Raw genomic sequence first — 25,359 nt, 5'->3', positions numbered from 1 at the left:
GACTGGAGCACCTCCCATATGAAGATAGGCTGAGAAAGTTGGGGCTGTTCATCCTGGAGAAGAGAAAGCTGCGTGGAGACCTCATAGCAGCCTTCCAGTATCTGAAGGGGGGCATATAGGGATGCTGGGGATGGACTCTTCATTAGGGACTGTAGTGACAGGACAAGGGGTAATGGGTTAAAACTTAAACAGAGGAAGTTTAGATTGGATACGAGGAAATTCTTTCCTGTTAAGGTGGTGAGGCACTGGAATGGGTTGCCCAAGGAGGTTGTGAATGCTCCATCCCTGGCAGTGTTCATGGCCAGGTTGGGCGAGGCCTTGGGTAATACGGTTTAGAGTGAGGTGTCCCTGCCCATGGCAGGGGGGTTGGAACTTGATGATCTTAAGGTCCTTTCCAACCCTAACTATTCTATGATTCTATGATTCTAGCTTCACTGTTGGCAACTAGCATGAACTCCTATAAAAGCCTGTTTTAATAACTTTGACTTTCTTGTTTTATGGAAACTTGATGTACACAGAGATTGGGGGATTCTGAGTAAAACCGGGACTATTGGCAGCTTCACTGTATGGTTACCACAGGTTAGACAGTGCAATTGGTCTCTCAGGTCTTTCTCATCAGGACTGAGCATTTTAAATAGAGCACTTCTTACTAATTTAAGAACTCTGCCAGTCCAAATTGGAAATTTTATCTAGTAAATAGTTTATGCTGCTCTTTACAGATGTGTTTTACAGTAAATAATAATAATAACAGGTAACTTTCAAAATGTTGTCTTAAATGCTTGACTACTCTACAGTTTTCCAAGCTTTGGAAAATTTTGGCCATGGCATATTGAGTTTTAAGAGTTCATGCTAGTCTTCTGACAAGGGGGAGGCAGTGACTTTCACACTATGTTTTGGGAGATGGGTGAAAAAAGGTGTGACTCTTGAATGAAGAGGTAGAAACAAAAGCACTCTGCTAAGTAGATACAAAATCATCTGGTGTTTCCTGTCTCTAGTTGGGAAAAATATTTCCTGGCAGGGGTAGACGCCCTGTAGTCTATTTTAAGTCTTGCTAGGTGTTTTTTTTCTTGCAGGCAGTGATATCAATTCAGTTTTTTGCTCTTTCATCAATATTCATGCTGGTAGAGGCAAACAGGAATGAGAACACTGTTTTGTACACACAGATGGTAGAGTTACATGTGTTTACTTCTGCTTTTGGATCTGTTTGGGTATTGTTATTCTTCAGCGCAAAGGCTCTGGTACATTTCAGTTTCACTCTTGTATAGATACAGGAGCTTATAGTTCCTGCTTGAGGAACAGGATCCCTTAAGGCTATTGTTTCATATTGTATTTTGTCATCACAGCAATGAACTTGGGAGTTGGGGTGAGCAACATAAGCAGGATCCAGAAAAACAAAGTTGCTACTGAAAAGCAAGAAAAGATGGTTTTCTTCATTTACTTTAGAAGAGGAAGACTAAAGGCTGCTGCCCATCCTACAATGTGCTCAGAGCACAGCTAGATTCAGATGGGTCCAGTTGCTGATCGTTCTTACATTAGACCTCTACATCCTAATCTTGTTATCTAACATGAGAAGGGACTATCCATCTCAGCAAAGAGTGGCACTGCTGTTTGTTTTGTTAGCATGCTTAGTGCTACAACAGCACTTTTATGTCTTTGTGAATGTTACCCAACCATCTTTTTAAGGGGTAAAAAAAAAGCAGAAGCTCTGTAGTTTCCCTTTCTTCAACTAGATCCCCTTTCCTGAGAATTATATTGAGAAGGAAAGCAAGTTCCACCCCACCACTTCACTGGCTGTTTAGCAGGATGAATGTGTATGATATGCATTTTCAGCAAAGGGGAGTGATGTAATAAGAAGACCTTGTGTGCTTTATTTTAGACTCAGGCTGTGATTCTGTGACTGATACAGAAACAGAAGACGAGAAGAACCTAACTGACTCCCAGAGATTCGCCATGAGTGATGAACATAGATCATCCAAGAGTACTGGGGACCATCTGGTGGTGCAGCCTGATCACATACGGTGTGGGGTACTGTATGTCTACTCCTTGGGCTACATTCTTACCATGAGCTGGTGCAACTCGTGCTGCTGTGTAGTGGAAGCCTTTACAGGCCTGGGAATTAGCCCCTAATTCCTGTTCTATAACCTTTCCTCTCAGCCCCAATCCTCAGTGTCTCTGTTTCATGAGCTTGGGTCCCTAGGCCCAGAAATAGCTGGATAACATGCCATGCCCAGTGCTGTGTAGGCTGCAATGTCACTTATTGACAGTCTTGTTAACATAGCTGCTTAACTCCACAGCCTGGATGCAATCTAATATAACAATTTTGATGCATGTCCTATAAGTGACTCCAAAGAGCTTGGATCATGGCTTCCTGTCTGAAAAACAGCATTTCTTAGTATAGCATCTCCTCAGATGGAAAAAGTCTAAGTTTATTCTTTCGTTTCTGTTTAGAGTGGGAGTGTGCTGCTTGAGAGAAGAGACTGATAGAGTTGAGACTAAATAACTCTATAAATCTAGCTTTAATCAGTTTATGAATCTAGCTGATACATCTGGAGTTTTATCAGATTAATTCATCTATCTGTGCTGGTGCAAGCTGTAACAGAAGCCACCTGTCAATATCCAAGGGTGGAAGATACTCCTGAAAAGCATCCAGGACCATGAAAATGACAGCTGATAATTTATGCATTGATTGCAATGACAACAAAATTCCTATAAAAGGGGCTTAACAAAGTAAGTGTTTTCATGTTGTGAACCTGCATGTTGTAACGCCTTTTCTCTTAGGTGCAGACAACAGTTTATATTATCATGAAATGTAAACTAGATGGAGAAGTGAAAACTGAAGTTGAATTCTCTCCAGAGAATGCATCATCTGTGCGTGTGTTGGCTGAGATGGAGAATGAGTACACAATCTCTGTGGAGGCTCCAAGTAAGCTGGACTGAGATTTCCCCCAACCCTCTACCCACTGCTTCCTTTCTGTCTCAACCTGCCTGTTATGAAAAGTGCCAGAGGGATAAGGGTAAAGGCTGCAATGTAAGAAAACTTGAGGCCAGGAAATCTTGAATTTGCATTCTCTGTGATACTTCTGTGGTGAGAAACAGAGATAGATTTTTGCTGGGGGCTCTGTTTTTCCCTCAGCAGTGGCAGGGTTGCAGTGTGGAAACACCTTACTGGGAGTTCCGAGAACAGATTGCAGCTTGTAAAACTCTTTGAACTTGATTGCGTGTTATAACCACCACCACATTAGCATTGGCAGGGCACCAAGAGAATGTAAGTCCCAGTAAATAATTGCATGCTTATAACGGCATGTTTTTAATGTGTGGTGATCTCTCTGTGATCAGAGCTGAAACTGTTTATCCTGGTTTGCCTTTTAATACAGGTATGTTCTATTCTTCTAGATATTTACATTTACAAAACTGTAAGTTGTCTGAACTTTAGGTTCACTAAAGTTTAGGGGCAAGATTTCAGAGTCCTACACATTGGTAGTAGTTTTGCAGCATGATTTTATGTAATCTACTTTGGTCTGCCCTCTTGAAGAGTTATTATGACAGCTTTGAGAACAGAGACTAATAGCCATTATAGCAACTCCCTTAAAGTCAGTGAGGTGGATTGATTTAAAGAAGGTGACTTCACCCACATAAAAATGTTCAATTTAATCTGTCTTAAATCAAAATTTATAATTTAAGCATGGACCTGGAAATTAATCTTGCAGTTTGAATTATAAACATGACCTTTGAATTATCAACGTGGCATTGATGGAGCATACAACTATGTAAGCTCTGCAGTTTCTAGCATTAAGAGGAAATATATCTTTAATTCCTTTTGTGTACGACTGTAACTATTTCATAATTTCCCGAGACATTAATAGCCACTAGGGAAAGGTTAATTTCAGTGGGATTCAACATACTTGTGTTTCAAAGAGAAAGTTCGGATCTGTGAATGCACATTAGACAAAACATCGAGAAACTCCCAAGGTGCAGGTAGGAGATACATCCTGCGAATGAGTAAAGTTGCAAAGCTTGAATTCTTTTAAGATGATCTCCTTCAGAGACTAAGAAGGCTGACAAGTTGCAAAACCCCTAGTGTCTTTTCTGGTTCCTCTCCTCTTCTTCACCAGCTCTCACATTTTCTGGCACTGCTCCAGAGAAAACCAGGGATGGAGAGATATGAGGCTGTTTTTTTTTGAGGCGTGTGCTGTTAACATTAGTGGTCTAGACTACCGTTAACAGAGGACCTAGCAGGTCACAGGTGAAACACATTGATATAGCTATGAAGAAGGTAGTTCCAAAGTGCTTTATTACCTGGTGTTCAAACAAACATTATCTCATTTTCTTCATGACTTTTCATGAATTCAGTACAACAGAACTGTTTGGTATCCAGCTGGCAGTATCTCCAGGCTCCTGCTATCCTCAGGGTATTTGATGCAGACTCATTCACATTTGTTCTTAATGGTGATGTCTTCTCTTTCTTTTCAGATTTAACCCCTGGGACAGTGCCTCTGAAGATATATTCAGGGGACCTGATGGTGGGAGAAACAAGCGTCACGTATCATACTGACATGGAGGAAATCAGCCGTCTGTTGGCTAATGCAGCCAACCCAGTACAGTTCATGTGCCAGGTAATGACTAGCAAACAGCTGCTTTGGAAACCAGCTTTCTCAGAGACTAGACAAGTGGAAATGAGAAACAGTACTTCCATGAAGTAGCTCTTCTGAAGAGAAGAAATGCAAGGTTATTTAGGGATTTTCACATAACCTTAACATCCCCTTTTAGGAAAAGCTTTGGTGCTTTTCCTGTCTCTGGAGCAAATAGCTGCTAAGGTGACTCAGGCTAGCCAACTAACAAAAAAATGCAGTCAATCCTCACATTCAGACCTTGATGACTTGAAAAGATCATCAGGATGACAGAATTTGATACAACAGAAAGAATTGTAAAGGAGTAGATTGTTTGGAAACTTGTACCTAATGGTTTTTTGAAGAGATATGAATAGGTAGCAAAGATTCATACTAGCTGAATGAAGTAATGTAAAATGACTTTATTATTAGCACTTTTTTAAAGCCACTCCTCAGTTCTCATATCACATTTTGCACAGTTGAGGTACCTGAACCCTATTAGAAGGGTAAATCTTGCACAAGAAGTTCTCCAGATGTGGGTTTGTTTTGTTGTTTTGGGGTTTTTTGGTTGGGTTTTTTTTTCCCTGCCTGCTGGCGTGTCAACCATGTAGTGGGAACCTACAGAGCAGTGTTGTTAGACATAAGTATACCTGGGGCAGGAGAGACTGTCTTTCCCTTCTTTTTTAGTTCAAGTTGTGGAGCAGTTGGCACTGGGCTGTGCCTCTACTTGGTGAATAGGCATGCAGTTTTTGGCTAAGAACCAGTTCAAAAGCCAAGCCCAGAGTATACAAAGAGCAATTCCAAATGAACTAGTTCATGCTTAGAGCAGGAGTGACACTTCACTGGAACAGTTTCAGAAGTGAGAGTATACCTGTCAAGGAACTAAGAAGTAACGGTTTTCTGTGCTTCCGGTTGCATGAGTGACTTTCTCATTGTATTGTCTTGCTCTGGAGAGTGTGGTTCTCGTCTGCTCAGATTACTAATAATTTGTTTCTGGACCAGGAAGCTATTCATGTTTTTTGCTTGGCCTTCAGTGTTTAGGCCTACTGTTTTATGATATGTGCTAAATAAACAAACACCCTATAAATCTCACCTTAACTGAATCTCCAGGCACCTTCAAACAAAGTCACTTTCCATTTACCTCTAGGCCTTTAAAATCGTGCCATACAGTGTAGAAGCACTGGACAAACTATTGACTGAGTCACTCAAGAAGAACATTCCTGCCAGTGGCTTACACCTGTTTGGAATCAACCAGCTGGAGGAAGAAGATATGAGAACAAGTAAGTTGAAAGATTTTTGTTTTCATTTTAAACCTCGCCTGTATTGGTTGTTCTGCATTGGAGCCGCAAGTGTGTGGTACCTGTACAGGCTGTCTCAAATATTTTGGATCTCAACCAGGAAGCTAAATTTCTGATGATGCCTATAGAAGGGGGATTGCCATTTGGGTTGGGTGACCTTTCTTTATTACATGGCATCAGTCTCACTTCCTTGCACTGCAACAGAGGCCATGGACAGCTCCAAACACTACCAAAGTCAAAAGATGATGCTCTCAAAAATGTCTCCCATATTTTGTCCCTTGTTCTTCTCCCAGCCTTGTACGTCATTTCTCTCCAGCCCAGTCCTTTTCCCCCACCCCCATGATTCTGTTTGAAGGTTCACAGTGGGCACTCAGCAGTTGGACTGTGTGTGAATCACCATGACATGATTATCTTACAGCAGCTGGATTCTAGTGGTTTGATGATCTAAGAGGTCCTTGCAAACCTGGGATCCTACATATATTATACTATTAGAGTGCCAGGCTCCCCACTAAAGGTCATAAGACTTAAACTTACTGCCTCTGCTGCTTGAGAAAAACTTAGATTCTAACAGGTTCTTGTTCTCACAGATCAGAGGGATGAGGAGTTGCCAACACTGCTTCACTTTTCTGCAAGATACGGGCTGAAGAACCTCACTGCCTTACTGCTCACTTGCCCTGGAGCTCTGCAGGCCTACAGTGTAGCCAACAAATATGGCCACTATCCAAACACCATAGCAGAAAAGCATGGCTTTAAGGACCTTCGCCAATTCATTGATGAATATGTGGTAAGAGGAAGCAGCAGTCCTTCTGCATTGTCCCACAGCAGCTGTGGGCAGTGGCACCAAGCTTGTCATTTGGTGTTGTGGGAGCAGGAGTGAAGGGGTAATAAAGGGAGCAGTATGTTATGGTAGGGTGTAGAATACAGACATTCGGACACACTGAAAGGCTGGAGGTCTGGGTCTGTGGAGGTGGGGATGTTCTTGGAGGTTTTGCACAGAAACAAATAAGATGGAAGCAGAGACTGCCATGGCTGGGTTTCCTTATCATCCGTTCATCTAGTGAAGTTTCGGCAGGGATGTGGTTGGTGCCTGGTGTACTCTTCTAACCTCTGATCTTGGGAAAACTATATACCCTTCATCCCACTTACATTAGGGAGTAATATAGGTACAGGATATGTTTGGCAGGGTAGAATCTGAGATGCTCTCTGAGTAATCGAAGTTCAGTCTGGATTGTTTATTAGCTCATTCACAGCTGTTTTGTGTAGTATGCCTGCCGCACTTGAAATCCGTTTCTTCCTGTGTTAGGATAGCTGTCCATCCCCTACTTGTTATCTCTGGTAGCTCAATTCACAATTCAGTTCTCTTTGAGCTAACCCCATCCCTAGAAAACAGCATTCTGACTTTTCCAGATTATGACATGGACCTGACTCCAGCTGTTGTTTCTGTGGGGTCATTTGGTGTGCATGGGGGTTTATCCTTTCTTTTCCATTTGATTTGTTTCCAGACTGTATACTTCAAAATAATAAGCAGCTGCTTGACTCAGATCACATGAATTATTGAGCAGATTTTATTTACCTTTGCTTTCAGCTGAAAAGTTGTGCATAACTGCCTCTAACAGTTGTCTGAATGGTGGGTGGATCTGCCAGCCTTCGTGTGGTTCTGCCAGCCAGTTATGGTAGTGTTTAAGCTTATTTAGGAGGCATAGGTGGCTCTTATGATGTTGGGCTTGCTTCATAAGCATGAATTTAAGGTTATATGTAAGAGCTTCTTACAAAGGCCTCTTCCTGTTCTGATATCAGAAAGGCTGCAGAAACTCTTAAGTTGTGTGATTAAGTCTTTGCATTGGGATAAGTGAGAGATGCTTAGGAAGTCCTTCCAACCTCTTATTGCAGTACTGTACTCTTCCCATGTCCTCCTTTCCACCAGCACACTGAGAGCTGTGTTAAGAGTAGGTCCTGCTTCCTGACCATCAAATTATCTGTGCAGCTTACTACCAGAGCACACAAATTATCTGCACTACTGTGTCCACTGCAGGTAGTGACTAGAAGCATGACTAGTATGAGTATCTGAAAGTCCCAGTAATCCCAGTTACCTAATTTTCTCCCTGGAAAAAGTTCCTCTGCGCCTTCCTAAAGTATCCCATGAGCTACCTGCCTGACCTATTTTGACTGTGGGAGAAACCATGTGCAGGCAGTTCTGACACACATGCCCTGTGGATTGAGGTGACTGCTATGGATGGAAGGATTTCTTACAGTAGTGCAACTGGTTAAAATGGCTGTGGTTGTGACATAGTTGGAACCTGGGGAGGAAGCTGGAAGAAAGATTTATGTTTTCCTCCTTTGCATCATTTGGTGAAGATCCGCACTGCTCTTCCTCCACCCCATGCTGCAAATATGTGAGAAAGGGTTCTGCTGTCCTGTGAGTTGAAAGTTGCCTGTATTACACAAACAACTGCCTGCTGTGAGGTTTCCTGTTACTCTCACAGAAAAGGGTCTGTGTACTCCCACTGTGGGTGTTACATACTGCTGCTAATACTAGGAAACTGAAACCAAATCTACACCAAAGCTAAAACTTTGCTTTCTTGTAAGTGCTCTGCATATGGCAGCTACGCTTATCCCAAAATAGCCTTTGTCAGGCATTTGCATTTTGAGAATGAGCTTTGCCTGTGTTGTAGGAGTTTGCAGGTATCATGTAGGACACAAAATTGAGGGGGCGAGAGTCTGCAATAGCTATTCAGATATGTGTCAGCACCAACTTATATCACCTTCATTACCTGTTATTACACCATGGATATTGAAGGCTGGGCCCAGCAGCTGCAATGGGGATTTAATTCTTTTGAGAAGCCTTAGTCTTTGGGAATAGGCTGCTTTTAGAAGGCATTTTTCCATCGGTGATGGGAGAGTGTGATATCTTTTGCCTGCTTCAGTTTCCCAGATTCTTTATCTAAATGAGACTTGATAATTTTATATATTTTTTTCATTGCCCTCCTTCCTCTCCAGGAAACTGCAGATATGCTGAAGAGTCACATTAAGGAAGAGCTGATGCAGGGCGAGGAGGATGAGTCTGTTTATGAGTCCATGGCTTATCTGTCCACTGATCTGTTAATGAAGTGTTCCTTGAATCCTGGCTCCGATGAAGAGCTTTATGAATCCATGGCTGGATTTGTCCCTGCTGCCCCAGAAGATCTTTGTATGTATATTCATAGTATCACAGAATCATAGGATGGTTTAGATTGGACAGGACCTCTGAAGTCATCTAGCTCAACCTCCCTGCAATGAGCAGAGACATCTTCAACTAGATCAGGTTGCTCAGAGTCCCTGTCCAAGAGGCCTAAGCTGATCTGTCTCTCCTATACATGTCAGTGCCTCAGCTGAATTTCAGAGTAAGGGCTGATTATAGCTTTTATGCTCTCACCACAAGGAAACCGTGCTCCAGTTCTGAGCTGGCTGGCTAATAAAATTGCTCTAAACCTTTCTCCGCCACTGTACAAGGTCAAGAGCTGTTTTCCTCAGTGCTTTGAGCTCAGTGCTGAACACTGAGCAAGTGAATTAGGATTTGGAAGAGACCAAATTTTTACTGTCCTGCTTCTCTCTCTTGTGATTCAGGGTGTTAAGGGCACTGCTCTGTAGCCACTGGTGGAAGATCTGTTTTTCTGACAACTGGGAAACTGAAAAAACAAGAGCTGAGCTTCTAGCTCAACAACTGGAGAACAAAAGAAAATGAACATTTAGGAATGTGTACTGAAAAGATTATAAGTGCAAAATCATTATTTTAATCCACTTAGTTTATTGCTAAAAATATAGAGCTAATTCTGATAAATATGCAGATGTTTAAGTTTTCCACCATGCCATTAATATTCAGTGAGGCTGATTGAAAATATCAAGTTAAGCACCTGTGTTAAGCAGTTGTAAATTTGCTGTTCTTACCTGCCTGCCTATTTGGTCTAGATTCATTCCACTGATATATTTTATGATTCCCTTGGCGAGCAGAGAATTCAGCTACTTAAGTACCTGCATAAGGACTTCCAGTGTATCTGCAGTTTTAAGTGTGTTGCTTCAGGGGGAAAGCTTAGTTACTGAAACAGTTATGCTTATAGCTATATCTGCCCTGGGCTGGTTTGCACCTGTTTTAGATTAAATGATGTTATAAAGCACATTTTCATTGACTGTGGAGTCCAGAAGACTTTGTTGGTTCTCCATCTGAAATCATAAACTCTTTTCTGAAGCTTTGGCCTCTGCAGGGATAGTTTTGCTACCAAAACTAGGATTATTCTGCCTTCAGGTGGAGATGAAGAAATAAGACTGGTTGGACACCTAAGGAACAAAGCTACTGCTGTTTGCAGTAATGGGGGTGAGAATTTCTAGATGTTTGGAAGTGCTGCAAGCAACCAGTGCACCCCGATAGATTAAGTCTGTGGAGGGAAAAAAACATGCTTAAAACCACTAAGCCCAACTTGTTTTCTTCCATCCTGAAATGTCCAGATCTCTCAGAAACTATGAAGGGGATAATCTTTCTTTTGTGGATACAAAACAAGCTCCTTGTAATTTACTGATTTTGACCTGGACTCTAAAAAGCCTCTCTGAAAAGCCACACTAAGTTAAACTATTCAAGTACATAGGTGATCTGGCCCATGCTTACTGGATCCATCCATGACTGATGGATCTCAGGGGGAGGTTGGCTGGTGTTTTGGATGAATACACAAAACTGAGCCTGCTTGGCTGCCAGGCACAGGTATGGAGAGCTAGGAAAGGTTGCTGTGGGTGGGAAAGGTTGTGCATTTGAAGCCTAAATCAGGCTGCTTTCCTTAAGCCTCCTCAGTAGCAAAGGTCCATCAGGCATATTTCCTGATCAGCAGGGTGACAGAGGTTTATGAGATCAGCACTAGAAAGTTCTCCTGGTATGCAAATGTGCTGCAGGGTTTGCAGGCCTAGTAGGGCTAGAACGGCAAAAACTCTTTAGCTGTCCCTAAAGTAGGTACTTATGATTCCTTTACTCAAAAGCAGAGCTGAATGAGTCTGTGTTTTGAAATGTTTTCCTCATCAGTGAGATGCTGTATATGGCTTATACCTCAGCAAGGAATGAGAGTGTGTTTCCTGCTTCTTAAGGAGTTCTCTTGAGTGGAATGTAACAGAGATACTTGTTCAGGAGCAGTACACTAGGAGTCTTTTACTGAAAAATCCCTGTTCTTATGTAGTCTGTTAGTCTTTGCCTGAAGAATATTTACAGCTTGTCTGACCAGTGCTTAAAACCTACCTGTATTGTAACAGGTAAGTTTAAATTGGTACAGTGTTCAACACTTAGATTGGTTCTCTCAAAGTGAAGGTCTTTCAATATTATTTAAATATCAGCACACAGGCAAACCCTCACTAAAATTAATGGGTGCTGGCTGGTTTAGAACTGCCATCACAAATAAAGGCTTCAAGCTTTTGTACAGACTTAAAGGTTTATGAGGATGAAAAACTCCCTAGGACATCATAATCAACTTCCACTGAGGTACTTTCTCAGTGGGAGCTCTTACGTAAGTAGTTACGGCTGTGGTGTACAGGACAATACCTTAGCTATTTTAAGTGTAGCGGTATTGTGGCTGAATGCCCATTTGGTTATGATCAAGATGTGCTTCCACCACAGTTTTTCAGACACTGATCAAAGGAAGGTTACATACCACAGGGCCAATTTTTCTGGCAGGATTTGGTTTGAGAATAAGGTAATGCAGGACTGGAGCCATTGTAATGAGTTAAAAGCAGTAGCAAATACTCGAATACTGCAATGTTCTGTTAGTTCTTGTACTCTTCATTCAATTTTCAGTGTGTTTCATGTGTTGTTTTTTTTTTCTCTCTGCATTTGGTCCTTGGAAAATATTTACAGAGAGAATGCAGAAGCTGTGCAAGGGCCCAGTTCTGCTTAAGCTGGAGATGCACATACCTGTGTAGAGTTGCTAGTTGTCCCTTTGAGATAAATGATAGAATTTAAAAAAATGGGAAAATTTCGTTCATCTACAGAACACTGCCTCCCTTTCTGCTGCAGGGGAGTGTTCTTTTCCAGGTAGGTCTTAATGTGCTGCGTAGTGTAGATCATAAGGTACTCCCAACCAAATCAGTGGGAATTTACTAGCCCCTGCTGTTACCTTGTTTGCTATTTTTTAATGATGAGATTGAATTGCCTTATTTAATTTTTATCATTCATCTAATTGTTTCTGCTTTGGAAGAGCACTTTCCTTCTATTACACTTTCCTAACACCTGTAAAGTGAAACATAAATTTTCTAGAACATGCTGCAGGTTGATGCAGGTTGCAGATAAGTGTCACCTAGCTGAGTCACACAGTAGCTCAATAGCAAAATAGCTCCATCATATCAGTCTGGTAGTATGAACTACAGCATCAGATAAAGTGCTTTGCTTTTATTGCTATCCTTTCACTGGCACCTCCTGCTGATTTTTGCAAAATGGAGTATTTTGAGTAGGCTGAAGTTGTGTGCAGCATGGGCTCTGAGAGCAAAGGACTCTTGAAAATGCAGAAACCTGTTTGATCTGTGTGAAGATCAAACTGCCTGGTGTGTGGGTTACACTGTTTTACTTGGGGAAAGAGGCTGTATTTCCTCTGTCCAAGGTCAAACAGTGTCAGTGGCTAAGGGCTGGTGGAAACCTGGATTCTTAGCACTGTTTCCATATCTGTGAGCTGTGTGACACTCAGACCCTAGACAGTGAGAATTTCATGCAGAGATTTAATCCTCTATCCTAGAGAGCTTCAGCTGACTGAAATCTGTTGTCCTGCATTTGCAGACCTCCAGCACCTAAAGAATAGATGTTAGTTCACATACAAGTTGTGATGCTCTCTCTCTTGTATATCCCTTCTTTACTCTACTTTCTTGTATATCCCTTCCACCCTCCACCATTTTTATTGAGACCAAGCTTTTGACACTGCCCTTACTGGTTTTTATTTTTTCTTTCTGTAATGCAGGATACAGCAATCTCCTTGTTATTCTTGAGCAAACTGAGAGAACTGTGCACAAAAATCTAACTGTTTATAAAGTTCTGAGTTGCAATTTATGCCAACACATTGAAGCCTGTGTCTTGCATAATGAATGACTGGCCTCTATAAAGAGGTAGCTTGCTTCATGTGCACGAATACCTGGCATCTAGTGTTCGCAAATGTTTAGAGGGAAGGGTATTACCCCTTTGTAAAGGGTGCCCATGCATGATTTTTTTAGCTGTTGTGAAGGGTGTGTAGGTTATAACTTGTCTTCTGTGTGTCTGTCTCTTCGCTGTCTTCTGAAGCCTACAACCCTGCAAAGGGAAACTTAAAACTCTTTGAATAAATATCTTTTAGCTACTAAATTCTGACATCTGGGAACTACTTAACTGTCTTCCTGCTAAACCTTCAGACCAGCTTTCCCCAGTAGCCTCAGGAAAATCTGGGGACCTTTGCCGTTTTATCCAAGTTTGTGTGTGCCACATTCTTGTCACTTCTGTCTCACAACCCTGTTTTTTGCAGCAAGTGGAACTGAAGGTGTCATTGATGAAGTCTAAAACTCGTTTTCAATTTTGGTACATGGGTGAGTTGTTAGGTCTCATCTGTATGTTAGACATGCCCATGTGCACGAGGGTAGTGAGGTGGCAACCGTGTCTTTGAAGGAGAACTAACTAGTTGATTAATTTAATTGCATTGACTACGTGATGGAAAACAAACCCTGCAGTAGGTATCCTGTTGCACTGCTGTTAGGTTTAGTAATCCTGCAGAGAATAGCTAAGTCTGGGAAGCTACTGTTCCCTCCACAGAGGATGAAAGGAACTTTGCACACCTCTCACATCATGCTCTGCCCCCAAATCCATAAAGTGGTGGGTTTCCTCTAGGCCTCTGTTTGCTAGAAGCTGATTTCTAAAAGCTATGTTAAAAGTAACTGAAGTGGCTGCAAGAGGCAAAAATCACTCTAGAGAAAAATACAGGTCTGTAGTGGTCATACTTCAGGATGCTCAAATGTCAAATCTGTGCTTTCATGTAGTAATGCAGCAAAACTTAAGTGACCTTTATATGAGGTAGGTGATGCGCAATTAGCTCTAGCAGCATGGAGCTTGGCATGGACTGCAGAGCCCTTGAGAAGCTGCTAGTGTGGTTAGTCCACCTCTACAACATTCTAACAAAGCAAAATCCTGCTAGCATGTTCTTATCCCTCTCTCAAAGTCTCCTCAGCTTAGCAGAAGAAAGTCAGCAGATACTAAAATTACATTTATAGAGAAATATTTCATATTCTCTTGTGTAACCCAAACCATCTAGTTTACATAATAGATATTTCACAATATGCCTCAGCAATTCACTTACAATAATAAGCCTTAACAATTCATTTATATCACTCATTAGGAGCATTTTAGTTTTAGGATTAGTCTTAGTGTTACAATGAGGTTGCCTCTTTTTTGGAATTAGAATTCCTTATGTCAAAACCACTGAATTAACAAAATACCTTATTGTTCACTGTCACTGCTTTCTCGGTACTAAATTACCTTCTGACCTCTGTACACTTTCCAGTCCAACTAATTATCTCAGCCAGCTGTTTTGACTTTTATCCAATAAACAAAACAAATACTATTTTCTGTGTCATGGGCAAATTGCCATTAAGATCTTGTTTTGCCAAGTTGCAGAGCTTCCACTCACTTTGCCCTCTCAGGAGCATTGCACGGAGGCCAAAACCTTCACCTGGCCAACACACTCTCAATAATAGCTAATCCTCAGTGCCTGCTTGGAGGCTTGTCAGAACTTCTCAGTTATGAATGCTAGTCACCCTCAAGCATCAGGCAGCTGGCAAAGACTTGTGCAGAGCTGGCTGAACATAGCAACTTAGGAGCCTTTTTTGAGGCAGATATCTTGAGGCAGATATCTGGTCAGTTGCCTGGCTTTCCTCTTTGCTTTTCACCATAAGCCTGAAGTCCAGTCAGAAATATCACATGATTTCATTATGTTATGTTATATTACTCCACATATTTAAAGGCATAATCAACAGGCTCATCTTTCTGATTTCTTTTCAGATGTAGAGATGCTTCAGTCCAAACCAGACACTCCAGTTGGCAGAGATGAAATTTCTCTAACTACAAAAGACTCAATGCTTCGCAAGTTTTTAGAAGGTAAGACCTGTTTGGAGAGAGGATCGCCATAGCACAGTTAAAGCAATGAAGTGGAACTTGAGATTTGTCCTTGATCTGTAAAGATAGGAGCTAGTTGACACTTTGTGGCTTTGCCTTAGTGGGTACAAACAGGGCAAACAGCTTGTGAAGTGATATCACAAATGCAGTTAGTTTATTACCAAAGAGGAGGAGTGGTTTCTAGTTCCAGTCCTTGCCTACTAGTGAGTGCAAGCATACAGCTGGTACATATTCAGGAATCTCTGTCTTCTGTCCTTATCTTAGTGATGGGAATTAATTCTGGTGTCCAGATGTTGTTGCAGGATGTGAAGTGCAGCAGCACAAACTAGTGATGAATTCCAATGTAGATGCTTTATTCAAAATTCTATACATTGAAAACAGCAACCTGGAAAGAGGAAGGGAGCTGCTAGCTCCCAAACCTGATCTGTGCTCTGCCTCTTCGGTGCTCCATGAGACTTCTTTGACCACAATCAGACCTTAGCTCCATGCTATCCCCACCAAACATGATTGGGTTGTCCAAGCCTTTTCCTGACTTGCCAGGTGCCATGGGATGCAGACTCATGTTTTATGGGTGACCCATGGACTCAGACCTAGATGAAGTCTGGGGCTTATAACAGCTTGTTCTGTTTTCCCTGCCAACACCAGTGCTCTGGCAGTATTGACTCCATGAGGTGTTACAATATCACTAAAGGGAAGTCAGTCCACTGGTTATGGTGTTTAGTTGTGCAGTGGTAACAGAGTAGGGAGTTACTCCAGGGCTTCTTAATTCATTTTGCTGCCATGCGAACAGAGAGAAACTAGCTTTTAAATGAGGTATTACAACATTTGCAGTAATTTTAGGAGTGAGAATTAGAGTGGAGATGATGAGGTAGTACAGTGGTAGCTGGGTTTGTTAAGTACAGATGTGCATACCCAGCTTCCTCTGAGACACACTGTTCTGAGATCCAAATACCTTGTCAGCTGATGGAGATTGCTCATTTAAGACAAAGGAAAAATTCTGTATAGTACTTTGTAGACCACCGTAAGTAGCTTTTGGAAACCAGCGCTCTGACTTGTTAATTGTTATAATATGTTAATTAACTGGAATTAATTGAACTAAATGTTCCTCAAATTCTTAAAAACAGTTACAGGATTTTCCACTATGGGGTTTTTTTCCAAAACAGATCGTACAAGCTTAGTGGCAAGCACTTGCATGCTACTAGATGTTAGTGACTTATAAAGTCCTGTCTTGAAGGGCTTTAGCATTTTAAGTCATTGCAAAACTGAATGTTTTTGCCTGTGAAATGGCCGTGTTGGTAAGAATATGGTACACAGTGCATCTGGAATGATGTAGTGTTCAGTGAGGTGGCCAGGTTGTTTTTCTTACAAACTCTACTCTGTTATAGGCAGTAGAGTGGATGTGCCAGATTCAGAGGAAGGAGCTTACCAGCAGTATGGTGAAGATGTGTACTATTCAGTGGAACAAGATACTTTTCCGCAGGAAATGGCTAGCAGACCTCCGGTTCCTGTTCCAAGACCAGAGACCAGCTCTCCACAGCCAGACAATGAGCTGTACATCTCCAAAAGTGAGTTGGGTACCAGGACCTGAACTGTAGACTAGTCAGCTGTAGAATGGCCTTCACATGGGCTCCAGTTGCCAAATCAACACCAAGAAAATCTACAGGTTATTGAGGCCTCTGGGTTGTTTGGCTCTGGAGCTGGATTGCCTTTGGGATCCAATTTCAGATCTGTTTTCATCTGCCTCATCTGAAAATGTGAGGTTATTGTATTCTGAGGTCTTGGCCTGAGCTTGCGCTTAATGAAAGCAGTAGGATGACACATAGCCCCTAAGTAGTATAAACACATCTAACTAAATAGGAAAGATCCTGATGTTATAAGGGGACAATCAAGCTAATAAATTAAGACATTACTGCTCTATAATGGTACCACTGATTCAGTAACATTTGTACAGGCCCTGATTCTATACCTCAATACCTCCCTTTGAAGTGGGGTTTAATTGAAGAAAATTGTGTCTCCTAGCTTACTAGGCAGTTTTAGAAATCTTGGTCATATTTTACAAACATTTTAACAAGAACCACAGTAATGTGTGGGAGAGGAATTTCAGTGACTCCTCCTTCCCCCCATGACAGGACTGTGGGGAAATATTATATTATACTATCCAGATTTCTCTTACAAGTGGCTGAGCTAAATCCGTTGAGGTCCATAGAAAGGGAGATCTATTGCAACTCCTTGTTTTCTTAAATGGACTTAGTAGGGTAACGGAAGCTATAATGCAGTGTAGAATTATGTTTACTTCCCATATTTATGCTTGTTATTTCTGTCTTCATGAGATGTGTTTTAGTATTTAAGGAGTGTTTGTTTTACAGTTTTTGCACAGAAAGCAAAAAGACCTGAGAATCTATACGTCCCTAGAGGAAGAGTTAAGAAAGGTAAGTCAGAAGTTCACCCTGAGAATCTTTCCAGTAATCCTAAAGCAAATCTGCTGAGATAACTTCATTTGTATGAAATGTGACAGAACAGTCTTTTTTACAAGGCTCTGGGGATTACAGTCCTATATGGAGGACCCAAGCTTTCTGACCTTATGCGATACTGAAAACATTTTATAACTGCAGAATGAAAGGCACCCCTTTATCACACCCTGTATATATCCCCTGTCTTGGAGTTTATCCTCTGGCATAATGATCACTGGAGTCCTTTATGTTGTGATTCATGTTACTTCATGGAGTCAATGTCCCACTTCTGATCCTTCTGCATATATCTATCCACTGCCTGTTGATCATTATTTCCTGGGATCTGACCATTAGTGAGCCGCTTGCCATTGATCTCTGCACTTCCAAAACTGTGTCCTAATCTTTCACCTCTTGTCCTGTGCACCATCAGAGTGCTAGGGACTGCATCTGAGCTTTTGTCTCGTGTGTTACGAACACTTCATGTTGCAAATGAGTTACAAAGAGTAGGATGAGTTTCCACCTCTCTGTTTCTGCAGTTACGCTGCACAAATTACCTAAGAAGAGTCTACCTTGGTGAATGTCAAGGTGAAAGCTCTGTTTTGTGAACTGCTGAGGAGAGAGAGATTTTTGCAGGGAGGAAGCAGAGCATTTTAAGAAGTACGCTTTGTGCTGTTCACTTAAATTATGTTTGTAAGAGCAGAGATTATCCTTGGGACGTATTTGCATACAGGGCTACCTCTCAGCTGGGCAAAAAGCAAGATGGCATAAGGAGAAAATACTCTTCTGGTTCGGGAGTCGTTCAGTTTGTAGGTTGGGTTTGGTTTTGTTTTGTTTGCTTGTTTGTTTGTTTGTTTGCTTTTTTAGATCTCTGCTGTACCAAGGGTGCTTGATATTCTTTGTATTCAGTGAGGAGGGCAGATGCTACAAGTTCAGTAACATTTTTGGTGATGTTCTCTCTTCAGAGACAATAGTCAGGCCTGTAAGGGATCCATCTCAATCAAGTATATATGATCCATTTGCTGGAATGAAAACCCCAGGTCAACGGCAGCTGATAACATTACAAGAGCAAGTGAAAATGGGCATACTCTCTGTTGATGAAGCTGTACTTCATTTTAAGGAGTGGCAACTAAACCAGAAAAAAAGATCAGAATCATTTCGGTTCCAGCAGGTACAGGCTTACTCTACTGTTTAAGAAATGCATCTGTCTCTCTAGGTATATCTCACAAGCTGTTCAGCATGGTTACACCCCTTTCCTCGTTGGAGCAGGAAGGCTGCTAAGATAGTCTCCCACCTAGCAGAGTTCTGTCCTAACATAGAATCATAGAATCGTAGAATAGTTAGGGTTGGAAAAGACCTGAAGATCATCTAGTTCCACCCCCCCCTGCTATGGGCAGGGACACCTCACACTAAACCATGTCACCCAGGGCTCTGTCCAACCTAACCTTGAACACCGCCAGGGATGGAGCATTCACAACTTCCCTGTGCAACCCATTCCAGTGCCTCACCACTCTTATAGTAAAGAATTTCTTCCTTATATCCAGTCTAAACTTCTCCTGTTTAAGTTTTAACCCATTACCCCTTGTCCTATCACTACAGTCCCTAATGAAGAGTCCCTCCCCAGCATCATGGAGGGGTTGTTCTCATGCATCAGTAAACAGGCAGCTGTTTTACAGATTTGATTGTGTTGTAGTACTATTGTGAGGTTTTGAAGATCTGTGCATTATGAATTGGGCCAAATCCAGTTGGCTCAGTTACCTTTCTAGAAGTCACCTAGCACCTGCCTGCTGGTGGGGGACTTCTGTGGTGCACATTTAGCTTGTCAGTTCTCATCCCTTTCAGATCAGTGAAGATTCAGTGTCCCAGATGGTGTATTGGCTTTGAAGTCCTATATTGTAGATGGTTTGATCTTTCCCTGGGTGTTTGATGGCTGCACGACTATCTGTTCTTTGCATGTGTGCAATGTCTAGCAACGGTCAAAAGTGAAAGCGGTGTTTGGGTGGTTTAGCTGAAAGAGGGAGTTGTGTTGGCAGCAGCAACAAAATGACTGATGGAACTAGCAGTCATAGTTTAAAATTTCCATTCTCAAGTTAGAGTGGGGCTCCCTCTTTAAAACCACTGCCTGCTTTGTTTGAAGCTTTTTGTCCATGGTGCAGCAGTCTGCTCTCACACTTGAGGTGTTGATCTCCAGTATGTGACACTGTTTTGGGAGCTGTCGGAAAAAAAGACTTCTCCTGATTCACTTTGAAGGGTCCTCTCTACCCAGAAACAGTAGAGAAATCCCTTCTTCTGTCAATAAAGAATGCAGTGCTACTTCAGTGGATGCCTGTGGCAGAGATGAAGTGTCATGCTCTGTGCCCCATCCCATTAGCAGCTTTCAAAAGTTCCAAATCTTGCCAGTATGCTGCCATATAGTGGTGAGAAGGCTTTGCTCCCAGTTACATTTCCAGTTGTCCCCTCTTGCTTTAGAGGGGCATTCTGAATTTTCCCTCGCTCTCTGGGATGCATAGCAGTCTCCTCTGAACCCTGCAGTCAGAATTATCTGTTCATTAGTACAGAAAGGACTATGCTTGATCATGGGTCTTGTTTTTGTGCCAGTGTCACAGTGGAAATGGAAAATAGAGGAAGTTCTAAACTAAATGAGCTGCTTATCTGCAACTGCCAGTGCGTCTGTGCACTTGACCTAATCACACACAACGAACATCGGAAAAAAACTGGCTTCTGAAAGGCAGATGTGAATTTCTGAAGGGAATAAATTAAAACCTGTTGATATGGTTTGGACTTCAGCCAAGTCTAGCAGGCTTTGTTACAGCTGGGTTGAAAAGTTAGCTGAAACACAATACTGGCTAACTTTTCAGAAAGCTGCTCATCCTCCTTTATCCAAAGCCCTGAAAAGAATATCTTGTGATGTTTCTAGGAAAACCTGAAACGGCTACGAGACAGCATAACCAGGAGGCAAATGGAGAAGCAAAAAAAAGACAAAGCTGCAGGTAACAGTCTCTGATTCTGACATTCTCTGGTAATGAAGCAGCTGACAATATTAATATGCTTTTCAGGCAGAAGTGTCTCCATGTGTATTGTAGTTTTGTCATATTTTAATATTCACATCCATCTGTCTGTTGGCTAAAACATAGCGCTTTACTCCTTAATTTTTCAGACTGAGGAAAGGATGCCCACATCTGTGGAGTAAATCTTGATCCATTCAACATACATTGCATGTATGATCGTCCTTACGGGATCATGTTTAACCTTATTCTCAGGTGGAAAGCTGTCACTCAGGGACTATACTTGCCTAGAGCCTTCTGAGCTGTTCATTTTTCCTTTCAGATTTGGAAATTACAGTACCCATTCGACATTCTCATAATACTTTGGGGAAACCAGAATGTGGAATATATGAATACACACCCAGGAAAAATGTTTTCCCACCAAAAAATGAGTTAAAGCGAGGAGACTGGAAAACAGAAAGCACATCTAGCACAACAAGTAAGCAAGCCCTGAGTGCCACCCTCTCTACAGGAATGCTGGATGGAAAACACTTCCCCATCCTGACTCTGGAGTAAGCTCAGGGGACAAGACTTCTGATACTGAATCCCAGTGCTGACTCACCACCCCAAACCTTGCATGCATTCTGTTGCATGCTGGCTGTTCTCAAAACGGTGAAAGCAACTCCAGGTACATCAAGGGGGTTGAGCATCTCTTGCCTGCATCTCTGCAGGAGGAGAACCTGAAAGCTGAGTGAAAAATTCCCTTGAGCCTCTTCAGGGAAAGCATATTACCTGTCTTCAGTTCTTAAAAGTATATGGCAGCTGCTGCCTTAGAAAAAAAGGATGATACCTTGCCATAACTCTCAGCAGGCAATGTGCTCTTCTTGTTTGAAGGGCATAGTTATATTGCAGGCTGAGAACCCATATCTGCTGTAGTTTTCTCAACTGTTGCAAATAAAGGACAACATTTTTCATGTGGGACCTCTTGAGTAACTTACACAGTCTGCACATTTTTATTATCTTTGTTTTTTATTAGGTTTAATTTGCACAAATTAAATACCTGCGTTTTTGCTGTTGTTGCAGACTGCACAATTCTTGCAGAAATCAAGATCATTTTGGTGCTCTGAAAGGAAAATTGAGTCCCAGTGAGGTTACCTTTGTGGCTCTTGGCAAGATAGAGCTGGCACATGTCCAAAGTAGGTGCCAGAGGCAGTTGACAGAGCCAGTAACTTGCATATAAGTAGCTGAGAGAAATGTTAATGCGTCTAAGGAGTGCATTATGCACAGCTTGGCTCTCTTTTCCATGGCATGATTTTGAGAATGGACTCTAATACAGTATTTAGCACTCTTAAGCGCTGCTGTTTGAACCAACTGATAATGAGTTACTTCACCAAGGTTAGGGAGGAGGTGCATCTTATGAGAGAACCTCTCTAGCCTCCATTTCAATGTATAGGTTTCTGAACATTAGTGTCTTAGTATTGAACAGCCCTACAGCACATTATATATTTGTGACTGAAATCAGCCATAGCAGTGTAAGATATGTTTGTGTGTTGCTGTCCCCTTCGGAGATGGCATGTCTGACTGCAAAACCATTTCATAGTCTGGGTCCATGCAAGTTAAATGGGTTTGCATAAATGGTGGCTGCAGGCTGTTTGAACAAACTTGTAATTTTTAGCTCTGAAGTAGACTAGGAAACATTCCTGTAATGAGTAAGGATTGTTGTGAGAGGAGGTGGTGAACAGCTCTTGGGAACAAGAACATCATGAGCAGTCACTTACTGCAGGAATGAATGTGTGACAGTGCTCAGAGCCATTTAACTCCACACAGTTGTTAAAGACATGGAGACCGATAATTTAAATATACGTAAGTGTTGGGTGTGTAACACTTGTGAAAATATTTACCTGACTTGGCAACTGATATTGGCATTGTATCCTTTCAATTAGGTTATGGTTGAGAGTATTTAACCAGAAGCCTGGACCTAGAGAGGGCAGAAATCGGCTAGAAAGAAAGCAAAACTGAATGATATGGCCCTGTGGTCAGCATTGTGTGAAATGCAATTGTTTGGATCCTGAACATGTGAAAAATAACAGTGGAAATAAATTTATCTAAACAAGCATTAAATGACGTGTGCAAGAGATTAGAAGGAGCCCTGAGTTAGTGATTTGCAGTTAAATCACCAGGATTTAATAATCAGTTTGTTTTTATCTTGTTTACTCTAGGTAGTGCAAGTAACCGCTCCAGCACTCGGAGCGTATTGAGTATCAGCAGTGGGATGGAAGGGGACAGTGAGGTAGGTTCTCACCTCCGCTACATACTGATCCACTGTTCTTAAGTACATGGCTTTGTTTTCATGCAGAAGAAAAGGAGCTCAAGGATAGCACTGCATTTGCAGAAATGGCAAATGTAGCCACTTCTGTTGTAAAGCTAACAAGGACCAAATTTTCCTGGTCTGTAACCTCTTTCCTCATTTTGTAGGACAATGAAGTTGCAGAAACAATTAGAAGCCGCAGCCCAGTTACCCACCAAACAGAGAGGCTGCCCTTCCCAGAAAGGCCTCCCAGAGTGCCTCCTCGAGGTGCAAGCAGGTAAAGCTAAAAAGCAGCTTATACGTGAGTGTTCTGCGCATCAATATAGAAGTCTTGGGCAGAAAGCAAGGCAGGAAGCAAATGTGTCTTTCAGCAAGATTTACCAGTCTATTATTTATAAATGCATGCTGTTGGAAATTGTAAAATTCTTGTTCCTCATCTGGAATGCTTGGTGGAATCGGTTTCCTGGTTAGTAACATGCCAATTGCAGTGTTGTTACTGTGGTTCACATGCTGCAAGGACAGCAGTATTGAAGCACACAATGCTTGCCACAATAAGACTGACTGAGATGGAGTAGCATCCTGATCCTGGCAGAGATTTAGTACCTAATCGTCCTGAGATGATCTGTTTGTAACATACAGAGTGGAGTGCACAGGGAATTCCTGTTTGGCATTCCCTTAGACTTCTTCAGTTTTGACAAAATCTCTCCAAAGCATACTTGTTTACATGTATGATTGGCCTCAAAGCACAAACTGCACTGGTTTTGTAAACCGTGTTGAGGGGTTTTGCCTTGATTTGGCCACCACAAACTTAAGTGACTTACAAATATTTCTTCAGTCCAACCAACTGCAAGTCTATGAAGTCCAGGACTCAGAGGTTTATCTAAGTACAGACCCTGTTTGAAATTCTCCAACTGTTAAAATAGTAATTAGTAATGTGTGGATGCAGTAAATTCCGAATGTTGGCTTGAGGCTTTGGCAAGAACATAGCTGGAATTTCTCTCTAGTTAGTTTGAAGAAAAAAAAAAAAAGATTTTGGGTCTTTTGATCTCTTCCTATTGCTCTTCATGTAATTTTCAGGAGAAAGCTGTTATACTATCAAAGTTTTACTCCACCCAAGTATTACAGCATCTCTTTCCAGTAATAGTAGAATTACTGCAGCTGAAAAGCAGAAGAAATAACTTGTGCAGGAACAGGGCCCCGGTACCTTGGCATCTGCTTTGTTGCTGAATTGACGGAAGCCTGTTTTATTTCGTGTATGACTATTGCTTGTAGTGTATTCTTAGTTATGATGTTATTGTGTGCAATGTGTTGTTCCAGAACCCTATTCTCTACTTTTTTTTTTAAATGCATTTGTATTCTGTCTTTTTATAGGCCTGTAAGCAGTGAAGGCTTTTATCCTCCACCTGTGCCCCCAAGAGGTCGCTGAGTCTCTCAACATCTGTGGAATATGAGATTTTTCTGGTTTTATATGTGTTTGTACAGATATTTTTGGGTTGTCTTTAAATTATTTATAACTGGGAGCCAAATGCGTTCTTCCCCATCCTTCCCTTTAAAGTTATGATGACTTTTCACATGATTTTCACTGAGACTTCTAGGTCTTCTATAACGTTTTTTTTTAAATTTAAATAATTTTGGTGCTTTGGGACTTCAAGAAAAAGCATCATGGTTGGGAAGGAGAACACTGATGTGTGTCTTGGCAGCCCTGCACCAACACAAACTTTCTTTTTGACCAAGAAAGAACACGTGTCCTCTTAGAAACTAAATCCTGATAAGCATTGCTACCAAAGCCCTTGAAACATGCTTGAAAAAGTAAAGAAAATTAGTTGTTCAAAGACTTTGTTTGAAGAACACTCATTATAGGAGGAACAGCTGAATGTACTCCTGTTTGGTATAACATTTTGGGTACGAACATACTGACCTTTCAGAAGATGTGGAATCTCCCTCCAGCAATCATTAAACGATGGGAGGTTGAGAAGTTGTCTTTATTCAAGGTTGTATGCAAAATACATAAAAAACCCTCATGTTTCACTTTCTCCTTTCTTTCCTGAAGACAATAGACATTGTCAAGGTGTTATTTGTGCTACATTTGCCATGAAATTTCCCAAGGGAGCTGGTAAAAGACCTGTTGTATCACAAAACAGCTGTACTTAAAGCATTTTGGGGAGCGGGTGGGTATGTTGTTATTTGAAACCACATGACTGACCTCTTAAATTAGAGGAAAGAGTTGGCAGCAGTGCTGTGTTTGGCATCTCTTATATGTGTTCATTGTAGAAGCAATATGAAGGTGTTTCATGCTCTGGAATAATATAGCGAGTCTCCAGTTATAAATGCACACACCTTACAAATACCAGGCATGTAGTTGCCCTGCTGCTGTGGAAGCATGCAGCCCTGGGGCTGGACTCTGCTCGCCCTACTCTTCCTGTTTAGCAATGTGAATCTGCAACAGCTATGTCCAGCTTTTTTTCTGCCCGAGGTCTTATCTCAAGGGACGCAAGTGATGGAAGTGAGGTGTGTTGGGAATTTTTTGGGTTGTGGGGTTTTTTGGGTTGTTTTTGGTTGTTATTTTTTTTTTTTTTTTTTTTTCCTTC

The 25,359-nt window shown here is 41.6% G+C and overlaps 1 protein-coding gene across 3 annotated transcripts in view; it reads left to right on the top strand.

The window, feature by feature from the left end:
- PIK3AP1 (phosphoinositide-3-kinase adaptor protein 1) overlaps window positions 1-24,603 on the top strand; it is a 45,973-nt gene extending 21,370 nt beyond the window's left edge. For all 3 annotated transcript variants that reach the window (XM_061358715.1, XM_061358717.1, XM_061358716.1), the window contains 15 exons: window positions 1,877-2,025; window positions 2,779-2,923; window positions 4,471-4,613; window positions 5,755-5,887; window positions 6,493-6,689; window positions 8,903-9,092; window positions 14,919-15,014; window positions 16,418-16,597; window positions 17,399-17,461; window positions 18,445-18,650; window positions 20,397-20,469; window positions 20,807-20,962; window positions 22,683-22,753; window positions 22,939-23,048; window positions 24,143-24,603. In XM_061358715.1, coding sequence (XP_061214699.1) covers window positions 1,877-2,025; window positions 2,779-2,923; window positions 4,471-4,613; window positions 5,755-5,887; window positions 6,493-6,689; window positions 8,903-9,092; window positions 14,919-15,014; window positions 16,418-16,597; window positions 17,399-17,461; window positions 18,445-18,650; window positions 20,397-20,469; window positions 20,807-20,962; window positions 22,683-22,753; window positions 22,939-23,048; window positions 24,143-24,197 — 1,967 coding nt within the window. In that variant the 3' untranslated portion in view covers window positions 24,198-24,603. The remainder of the gene's footprint in view (window positions 1-1,876; window positions 2,026-2,778; window positions 2,924-4,470; window positions 4,614-5,754; window positions 5,888-6,492; window positions 6,690-8,902; window positions 9,093-14,918; window positions 15,015-16,417; window positions 16,598-17,398; window positions 17,462-18,444; window positions 18,651-20,396; window positions 20,470-20,806; window positions 20,963-22,682; window positions 22,754-22,938; window positions 23,049-24,142) is intronic.
- Window positions 24,604-25,359: the final 756 nt, after the last annotated feature.

Source organism: Neopsephotus bourkii, unplaced genomic scaffold (assembly GCF_033783945.1).
Source record: "Neopsephotus bourkii isolate Nb327-2 ecotype Australia unplaced genomic scaffold, CSIRO-AGI_Nbou_v1 NB_951, whole genome shotgun sequence".
In the NCBI taxonomy this organism is placed as follows: Eukaryota; Metazoa; Chordata; class Aves; order Psittaciformes; family Psittacidae; genus Neopsephotus; species Neopsephotus bourkii.
This window is presented reverse-complemented; position numbering and strand designations above follow the sequence as displayed.